This window comes from Chelonia mydas, chromosome 21, assembly GCF_015237465.2.
Source record: "Chelonia mydas isolate rCheMyd1 chromosome 21, rCheMyd1.pri.v2, whole genome shotgun sequence".
NCBI lineage: Eukaryota > Metazoa > Chordata > Testudines > Cheloniidae > Chelonia > Chelonia mydas.
Genome location: NC_051261.2, coordinates 12,426,232 through 12,436,432, shown reverse-complemented (window position 1 = coordinate 12,436,432; position 10,201 = coordinate 12,426,232). Strand labels below are relative to the sequence as shown.

The window sequence follows — 10,201 nt, the reverse complement described above, 5'->3', positions numbered from 1 at the left end:
TTTGAGCAAAACAGGGAGTGCTGTGGGTGGTCAAGGCAGCTGGGCAGCACCTGGGCGGGGGGCGCTGTGGGTGGCAGAGCAGCAGGGGGGCTGGAACAATAGTGGGGGGGCTGAGAGCCATTGAACCAAACCATCAACCCTGAATATCACGGAAACCGCGTCAAGCCCGGGGGTGCGGTAGCAGCCCCGCCCCCGTAGTTCCAGCACCCCCGCAGAGCAGTCCGGGAGGAGACGGGTGGGTGACAGGGCAACTGGCGAGGGGGTGGGCAGCGCAGCGGGTGGCGGGCAGAGGGTGGGTGTCTGTGGGTGGCCGGGGAGGGGGTGGGGAGGCCGCGGGGGGGTGAGATGTGGTGGAGGTGAGGCCGGGGGTGGTGTGGGGCGGGGCAGAGGGGCATGGCGGGATGGGGGGCAGCACATAGGGGCAGAAGGCGCAGTAGGGCGAGGGGTGCAGTGGGGCAGAGGGCGCGATGGGGAAGGGTTGTCGTGGGGTGCGCGCGGGCAAGGGGCGCGGGGCAGTGGGGCGAGAGGGGGCAGTGGGGCGAGGGCCTGGGTGTGGTAGGGGTGGGACTGAGGGGGGCGGGGGGGGCGCTGGGGAGACGCAGGCGTCGGGGCCAGTAGTGGGGCCAGGGCAAGTGCGGCGCGGTGGGGGCGGGGCAGAGGCCGGGAGGCGCGATGGGGGCGGGGCTGAGGGCGCAGTGGGGGCGGGGCCCTGGGCCGGGGGCGGGGCCATGGCGGGCAGGGGGCGGGGCAGCCGTGGCGGCGCTGCGCAGCTCCTCGCGCCCGAGTCCCGGCCAATCGGCGGCCTCGGCAGCAGGAAGCAGGAAGCGCTGGGCGGGTCCCCCCAGCCGGGCGGAGGCAGGAGCACCCGGGCCTGAGCGTGGATGGGGTGAGGGGTCACGGGGCCATGGGGGGCAGAAGGGGAGCGCCCCGGGCGGGGTCAGGAGGCAGAGGGGCAGGAAGGGGCAGAGGGGAGGGGTACTGGGGCAGGAGGGGGGATGGGGCGGAGGGGGGATGGGGCAGAGGGGAGGGGTACTGGGGCAGAGGGGGGAAGGGGCAGAGGGGAGGGGTACTGGGGCAGAGGGGGGATGGGGTACTGGGGCAGGAGGGGGGAAGGGGCAGAGGGGAGGGGTACTGGGGCAGAGGGGGGATGGGGTACTGGGGCAGGAGCGCGGAAGGGGCAGAGGGGAGGGGTACTGGGGCGGAGGGGGGATGGGGCAGAGGGGAGGGGTACTGGGGCAGAGGGGGGAAGGGGCACTGGGGCAGGAGGGGGGAAGGGGCAGAGGGGAGGGGTACTGGGGCAGAGGGGGGATGGGGTACTGGGGCAGGAGGGGGGAAGGGGCAGAGGGGAGGGGTACTGGGGCAGGAGGGGCACTGGGGCAGAGGGGAGGGGCACTGGGGTAGGAGGGGGGATGGGGCAGAGGGGAGGGGTAATGGCGCAGGAGGGGGGATGGGGCAGAGGGGAGGGGTAATGGGGCAGGAGCGAGGATCGTGGTAACGGGACATGGAGAGAGGCAGGAGGGAAGGGGGCATTAGAGGGGTGGGGTTACTGTAGGGGGCAAGGGAGGGCAATGGGGATAGTGAAGGGGGAGGAGAGAAAGCGGGAAGCGCCTGGGTCGGGGGGGGGTGTGAAGGTGCTGGGGGCAGGGCAGAGGGGTGAGCCTGATGGCCCAGGTGCACCTGGCAGGTGGAGGTACAGACGGATTCCCAGGGCACCCTGCCCCTTTGCTGCAAATCCCAGTCAGGGAGCCCATGTGCCCTTGCACCAGCTGCGGGTGTCCTAGTTCCCTTGTTACCCCTGCTGCACTCCAACTGTGGAAAAATGAGAAGTGCGGAGCAGAGAAAAGGCCTTGGCCTTAGTGCAATAACAAACCAACCTGCAAGTGTTTGCACTGCAGCTCTGGGGTGGGGGGGAAGTGATCCCTTAAAGGGGGTACCCTCAGGCAACGAAGGTCCAAAATTTCAGTATTGTACCAAAATACAAAATTTCTAGCAAACCTGGTGTCAGCAGAAGTAATCTAATTAAGGAACAAAATTTGAAGGCAAATATTTAGGTTTTTTGTTTTTGGCCTTTCAGCATATTGCTGTTGTGTTTTGCAATCCAGCATGCTATTGCATGAGAGCCAAATGCTCACAAGGGCTCTGATGCTGCAATTGGAGCCCTGCCCCCATGCAAAGCCCCATGGTCTTAAACTGGGCTCTGTGCGGACTCAGGTGCAGGATGGGGTCTAGCTTTCTTTTTCTATTGCTCATGCAGAGTGAGGCACAGATGGGAAACCGACAGCATAAATGGTGAAATGTAAATTTGATTTTTAAAATTTGTTCAGGTTTAACAATCTTGGGTCTTATTAGTAATGTAGGTGAGGAAACTTGTCTTTTAAAAAAACAAGGAGTCTGGTGGCACCTTAAAGACTAACAGATTTATTTGGGCATAAGCTTTCATGGGTAAAAAACCCACTTCTTACCCACGAAAGCTTATGGGTTGTTTTTGTGGATACAGACTAACGCAGCTACCCCCTGATACTTGTCTTTTAAAAATGATTTTTAATCCAATAACATCTGTTTTAAAATAGATTGCCACTTTAGCCCAGTTTCTGCAAACACTTATGCAAACGCTTAACTTTCAGCACGAGCATTCACGTTGAAGTCAGTGGGACTGCTCACATGCATGAAGTTGAGCAGATGTTTAAATGTTTTCAGGATTGGAACCTAAGGGCATGATCCTGAATAGAACCTTGCAACCCAACCCGAACCTGACGGGACCTGACTGCAACTGTCTGGCTCAGGTCTGGTCATCTCTGATCACCTCTTCCTGACTGTGGGCTTGACGCGTTGTTCTGCTGTGTACCTCACTCCTGTTGGCCGCCACATCAGTGCGCTGCGTATGCTGCTGCTCCTGTGTGCTGACAAGTCACACCCCTCTCCTGCTGCAGGAGGTGGCCAGAGATGGATTGCTGGCACCAGGCATAGGGAGTGGGAAGCTGCTACCAGGCCAAGCCCCAAGGATGAGGCAGCACTGACACAGGCTCAAGGTGAAATGTTGGGTTCGGGTCTGAAAACCTCTCCACACTCTCAGGTTGGGTTTAGGTCAGTTGTCCTCCGCTCGGGTTTGAGTCCTGGTCCGGCTTAAAAGTTAGGCCTGAGCAGATCTCTAATCCTGAAAATACCTGCGTGTGAATCACTTTAATCTCATACATAAGTGTTTGCAGGATTGGGGCTTTAAACTATAAATTCTTTAGTTCAGGAACCTTCCCTGCTGCTGTGTTTGTGCATCTCCTAGCACAATGGCTCCCTGATTCTCACTGGCTCACTACCATAAATAAGTACTAAATAATAGTAATAATTAATAACAGTAAACCTGATGGTTTTCCAATAAATAAAAGCCAGAAACAAAACGTAAAGACTGTTATTTCTCTAGTAGGCTTAGCCGTATAAGATATAGAAGATTTATTTCCTACATGTATATAGCAACTAAGTAGAAGAGTTAGTCTGTCATTCTTATTTCATAAATCATGTTGCATTGATCTGAAAGTAAATAATGGATATTTTTTAAGGCATCGTTTATTTTTAAAACAATGTTAGACAAATATTTTATTTTCCAGTAGGGAACACAGATTACTGTTGACTTTTGCTAAGGAAATGTGAAAGGTTTTCAATGGTAGTATGTGATTTGTAGGTGTCTTCTTCAATTATGCTCCCTAATAGTGGATACTCGTATAGAGGGGGCTAGTCTTAGGACATATCTCAGTATTTTTGACACTGATGAGCTTCTGCTACTAGGGAAAGGAGAAAACTTGCGCTATGTGACACTTACTGTAAGGATATCTGTCGTGAGCTGCTGCATGGAATTGCTGTCAGCAGCTACAAAACAAGTGCTCAATTTTGCAAGCTCTTTGTGCACAGATTTCATTGAATTCACTGGAATTCTTTATGTGGAGGGCTCGCAGGATTGAGCTCTGGCATTTCAGCAAATGATACAAAGAGCTATACAGGAGCTACAGAGAAGCTCAATGACCTTTCAGTCCATTTAGTACATCACTTGCGGTTCCAGTGTCAAGGCAACTAGAACAATCATTAAAGTTGAGCAAAGACCGTTTAATTTTCTGCAGAGGCTCTGGCTATTGCTTATTTTGTGAATCAGTGTGTTATATAAATGAAAGAGTCAGTAAAATAATATTATTTTTATAGAGCCAGTTGTTTGTAAAGCATCTAGTACACAGGTAGAAAAGGTACGTTTCCTAGAGAGCTTGCACTCTATAATCCAATCTTCCCCATGCTAGCTCCTGGATATACGGTGGGATTCACAAAGGTGCTTAGGCTCCTAACTCCCATGAAATCAATGGGAGTGAGGCACCTGAATACCTATGGGAATCCCACCCAGAATGCTTACTATTCAATGGCGCTACTCATAAAAGTAAGAACTAATTACATCTTGTAGTAAGCATTTGCCTGGTCAAGTCATAAATTAGAATGAGGAATAAAGACTGGAATAAGACAAGAAGCAGAGCAAAGTGGCATATATCCCATTCCATCTTTTTTTTTTTTTAGATTGCTTGTTAGTGTTTCTGATATTGCAGGAATGGAGGGTAGAAATGTCATCACTTGGTTCTAGTTAATTGCTAAAGCTGGAAGGCTAGGAAACATAATTTTCAGATGACTTCTTTAAGGACAACCAGATTTCACATTTGGTTGCCTAACAAGGAAACTTGATTTCTTGAATCTTTTTTTTTTTTATTGTGGGGGGAGGATTAGCAAAAATGAGTTGCTATTTCAAATATTTTTCACTGTGTGTTGTACTGCCCTTTGCGCCCTCAAGGACAAGCTGCCGAATTGATCTGTGGTTTTTAAAATACCGGATGAGCTGAGCGATTGGTCAGCGAATACGTGTATAATTAGCCATGTACACTGGTCTCATAATAATGCTGTAGGGAGTGTATCAGACTGAGCGGAGCCAGAGGAGGAATTTCATGACTTGGTGGACAAGCTGTCCACTCCTGTGGTTGGGTGGTGTTGAGAACAAAAGTGAGGCAGTAGCCCTGTTTCTGTTCTCAGCCTGGGGTGAGCCTGAAAAATCTGTACGCCTAGGATTTTCACTTGCGGGAAAGCACCCTCCGTGCTGGGCTGTATGTGATTAAACTTCCTCTCTCTAAATAGATTTTTGGTTGCCCTAGTCTAGTGGATAACAGAATTTTCCAAGCTCAGAATTAAGAGCTAGGGGAAGGCCCTATATCCAGTCCCCTCCCCTCCAGTGCAGGATATTCACAAGTTTTTATGTGAGTCTCTGATGATGGAACAGTTACAGTCTCAAATGGCTTATTTCCTTATGTCTTTCTACAGCCCATCCCCATTGTACAGTGTCCAGTACAGTGGAGTCCCGATCCATGACTAGGGATCCTAAGCGCAGGGTAATACAAATAATTAATATCTTTATGTTATAAGGCTCGGCCATTGTGACAGACGGGGCAGTGTTGGGGCAATAAATTTCCTTCACACATCCTGCTGTTCATCACTGTTCATCACACATCCTGCTGGTCCTCATGTGAAAAGTTTTCAGTGGTAGCATATGATTTGTATATGTCACAAACTTCCCCACTTAAACTCCATGGTCGGGAATAATTTGCCCTCAAAGGTATCAGAAGGGTAGTCGTGTTAGTCTGTATCCGCAAAAACAACGAGGAGTCCGGTGGCACCTGCCACTGAACTCTTCGTTGTTTTTGCCCTCAAAAGCCATTTTGTCTCTTTCTTGTATTTGCAAGGAGTCTCTCGCTGTAGTACTTGGTTGTATAGAGAAGCCATATGTGTGAATCACTTGCAAGGAAACGTAAAGGAAGAGCTTACTACTGTGAACTCTTCCTGCTTGCAGCTAGCACATATCGTATTGCTAATACCCAACAATGAGCTGGCCTTGGAATTAAATTGCAAGAATTTAAATAGTAAAATCGTGACCCTCCACTCACCTGTGCTACTTATTTTTAACAGGGAAGAGGACAGAGGGACAAGGGATTTAATGAACAAAAGATGTGCTTGGTTAAAATAAGTGACTCACTAAAGCTATAACAGAAGAAAGCGTGGCCAATGCACATGCTTATTGTCTTCCATAGTGTTGACAGTGACCTTCAATGAGCAGTACGTTTTATGGGCCAGATCTTCAGCTTGGGTAAATGGATGTAGCTCTATGGATTTCAGTGAAGCTACACCCGTTTACACCAGCTGAGGATCTGGCCATTTATCTCCATTTTCTGCCTAGTATCCTTATTAAATCTCATGACCCATAAGGCTGTAGTTTCTTCTTTCTTATGATCTGTAGGAGAGACAGATGCAGCAAAGGAGCTTAGGGCAGCAGCTAACTGCTCTCAGATGAACTCCCTTTATGTCTGAATGAACTCTCTCTTTGGTGACAACCGGCTTTGCAGCTGTGCTGCCTTCCTTTCTCATTTAAAACCTTGAGGATGTGCACTGTTCTGTGGAGGGTGGCCTTGGGCTCTGTGTGGGAGTGTGGTGATGGGGAGCTTTTGAAGGTTTCTTGTTGCTTGACTGTGTTCAATCCCCTCGCAGGGATTTTTCACTGGTGGCCATGGAGCTTTCTGCCAGTGAGCTCAGCATTTATGACAAGCTATCGGAGACCATTGACCTGGTGAGGCAGACTGGACACCAATGTGGAATGTCAGAAAAAGCCATTGAGAAGTTTGTCAAGCAGCTCTTGGAAAAGAATGAGCCCCAAAGGGGACCCCCCCAGTACCCTCTCTTGATGGCTCTCTACAAGGTAAGCCATCTTTCTGACCTGCAGGGATAGGAGATGTTGACACTTATACATACGTGGCTTTTGAGGATTTGACGTTCTTCCTCTACATAATGGCATCTGAGGCTTGTATTTCCCCATGATTAAATAATAAAGGCACAATTGGGAAACTATCCCAATGAGAAGGAAAGGAAGGAAGAATACTAAGAGGCCAGTGTGGCTCCATCAGGAGCTCTTTAATGACCTGAAAATCAAAAAAGAATCCTACAAAAAGTGGGAACACAGACAGATTGCTAAGGAGGAGTATGGGAGAATAGCACAAGGATGTAGGGACAAAATCAGAAAGGCTATGGCACAAAATGTCCCCCAGCAAGGGACATAAAAGGCAGTAAGAAGAGGTTCTATAAATACATTAGAAGCAAGAGAAGGACGAAGAGAAGTGTAGTCTTCTAATGATGGATATCATCAAGAAGGCTGGCAGGTTTAATGCCTGTTTTGCTTCAGTCTTCACTAAAGTAAATTGTGATCAGATTCTTAGGGCAATTAATATTCACAACAAGGGAGAAGGAATGGGTAATAGATGTATTCAGATAAGTTAGACGTATTCCAGTTGATGAATTGATGAACTGATGAAATGCATCCTAGGGTATTTAAGGAACTAACTGAAGCAATCTCGGAACCATTAGCCATTATCATTGAGAATTCATGGGGGATGGGTGAGGTCCGAGTGGAGGAGGGAAAACATAGTACTCCTCTTTAAAAGGGGGAACAAAGAGGACGCAGGGAATTATAAACCAGTCAGCCTAACTTCGATACCTGGAAACATACTGGAATAAATTATTAAACAATCAATTTGTAAGCATCTAGAGTCATAAGTAATAGCCACCATGGATTTGTTAAGAATAAATCATGCCAAAGCAACCTAATTTCCAACTTTGACGGGGTTACTGGCCTAGTTTGATAGGGGGAAAGCTGTAGACATGTTGTATCTTGATTTTAGTAAGGCTTTTTTGATACAGCCCAACAGAACTTTCTCGTAAACAAACTAGGGAAATATGGTCTAGATCAATGGCTCTCAGCCTTTACAGATTACTGTACCCCTTTCTGGAGTCTGATTTGTCTTGTGTACCCCGAAGTTTCACTTCACACTTAAAAATTACTTCCTTACAAAATCAGACATAAAAACACAAAAGTCTCAGCACACTATTACTGAAACATTGCATACTTTCTCACTTTTACCATATAATTATACAATAAAGCAATTGGAATATAAATACTGTGCTTCCATTTCAGTGTATAGTATAGAGAGCAGTATAAACAAGTCCTTGTCTGTATGAAATTGTAGTTTGTACTGACTTTGCTAATGCTTTTTATGTAGCCTGTTGTAAAACGAGGCAAATGTCTAGATGAGTTGATGTACCCCCTGGAAGACCTCTGCAAATCCCCAGGGGTATGTGTACCTCTGGTTGAGAAGCACTGGTCTAGATTAAATTACTATAAACTGGGTGCAAACTGGTTGAAACACTCTTTTCGAAGACTAGTGATCAATGGTTTGCTGAAAATCTGGGGGACATAACTAGTGGGGTTCTGCAGGGGCCTGTCCTGGGTCCAGTAATAGTCAATATTTTCATTAATATGGAGTAGAGAGTATGCTTATAAAATTTACAGATGACACCAAGCTGAAAGCGTTGCAAGCACTTTGAAGGATAGGTAAGTCAAAATGACCTTAAATTGGAGAATTGGTCTGAATTCAACAAGGTGAAATTCAATAAAGACAAGTGCAAAGTACTTCACTTAGGAAGGAAAAAAATCAAATGGACAACTACACAATGGGGAATAACTGGCTAGGTGGCAGTACGGCTGGAAAGGATCTGTGGGTTATAGTGGATCACAGAGTGACTAGGAGTCAACAATGGGATGCAGCTGTGAAAAAGGATAATATTCTGGGGTGTATTAACAGGAATGTCGTATGTAAAACACAGGAGGTAATTGTTCTGTTCTACTTGACACTACCGAGGCCTCAGCTGGAGTACCCTGTCTAATTCTGGGTTCCACGCTTTAAAAAAGTTGTGGTCAATTGGAGAGAGTCTAGAGGAGAGCAACTAACATGCTAAAAAGTTTAGAAAACCTGACTTATGAGGAAAGGTTTAAAAAAAAAAAAACCCACGTGGGCATGTTTACTCTTGAGAAAAGAAGAGTGAAGGGAAGGACCTGATAACAGTCCTCAAATATGTTAAGGGCTGTTATTGAGAGGACAGTGATTGATTGATCTCCATATCTGCAGAAGGTAGGACAAGAAGTAATGGGCTTCATCAGTAGTAAGGGAGATTTAGGTTGATATTAGGAAACATTTTCTAACTATAAGAATAGTTAAGCACAAATAGTACTCCTGGGGGAATTCTGCACCAAAAAATAAAAATTTTTGCAAAATTCTGCATATTTTATTTGTCAAAACAACACAATATAATCGCTCCAGTTTCAATTATTTTGGTAACTGATTTCAAAATACAGTAAGTATGTCAACAATACAGACAGCAGCAAAAAAGATTCCCCCAGGAGTAGAGAGTTAAAGAAACCCTTATAACAACAACCCAGTTCCAGTTGTAAAGAATTGGAGGGGACTCTGTGGGGCGCCCAGACATCAGCACCCCCCTCATCGCAGAGCCCAGCTGTGGGGCACTCCCCGGCTCCGCAGAGCCCAGCTGCGGAGCACCCCTGCCTTGACACTATCACCTCCTTCCCCTCCAGATTCCATCCACTGGGCACCCCCCAGCCCAGAGACCAGCATCCCGTTCCCCCAGAGACCAGCAGTGGGCGCACACCAGACACCAGCACCCTTCTCCCCCTAGAGCCTAGCCACAGGGCACCCCGCTGCCCAGACACCAGCACCCCCAGAGCCTTTACTACCCCCAGCTTCTTTACTGTCCTGCCAGGGGACGTGGTGCAGCCCTGCCCTTCCTCACCCTTTGCCAGAGCTGGGTCTTCGGGACCCTCTCCCGTCCCTGGGAGAATGAGCAGAGCGAGCAGCCACCAGCCCAGCCAGGCTGGGTGCTCCGCTCACTGCGAGCTGGGCTTTGCAGAATCCAGGTGCCCACCTTGGCATCCAGCAGCTCTGCAGGCCCAATTCTGCAGGGAAAACAGGGAATTTTGCAAAATTCTGTATTGTGCAGTGGTGCAGAATTCCCTGAGGAGTAAAATAGGCTTCCAAGGGAGGTTGTGGAATCCCCTTCGTTGGTGGTTTTAAAGAACAGGTGTTACAGTGGTTGAGGTTATTTGGTCCTGCCTCAGTGCAGGGGCTGGACTAGACCTTGTGAGGTCTCTTCTAGCCCTACATTGACTCCCCATTGATCCTGCACCTGTCTGCATCTGTTTTCTCATCTGTAAAATGGAGATGCACCCTCAAGAGGTTTAATGGTGGGAAAGTGCTATATAGGTTCAAAGTAGAGTGTTTATTGGGTGGGGGGG

General features: G+C 48.2%; 1 protein-coding gene across 6 annotated transcripts in view; it reads left to right on the top strand.

The window, feature by feature from the left end:
* The first annotated feature begins 766 nt into the window (after positions 1–766).
* Positions 767–10,201, top strand: part of C21H6orf89 (chromosome 21 C6orf89 homolog) — a 33,816-nt gene continuing 24,381 nt past the window's right edge. Inside the window, exons 1-4 of one of the 6 annotated variants that reach the window (XM_037884892.2) lie at positions 795–886; positions 2,698–3,029; positions 5,335–5,402; positions 6,553–6,760. In XM_037884892.2, the coding sequence (XP_037740820.1) occupies positions 6,572–6,760 (189 nt within the window). In that variant the 5' untranslated portion in view covers positions 795–886; positions 2,698–3,029; positions 5,335–5,402; positions 6,553–6,571. Of the gene's footprint in view, positions 887–2,697; positions 3,085–5,334; positions 5,403–6,552; positions 6,761–10,201 lie in introns of those variants that run through there. The other 5 variants (XM_043533634.1, XM_043533632.1, XM_037884890.2 and 2 more) reach the window with 5 other exon arrangements.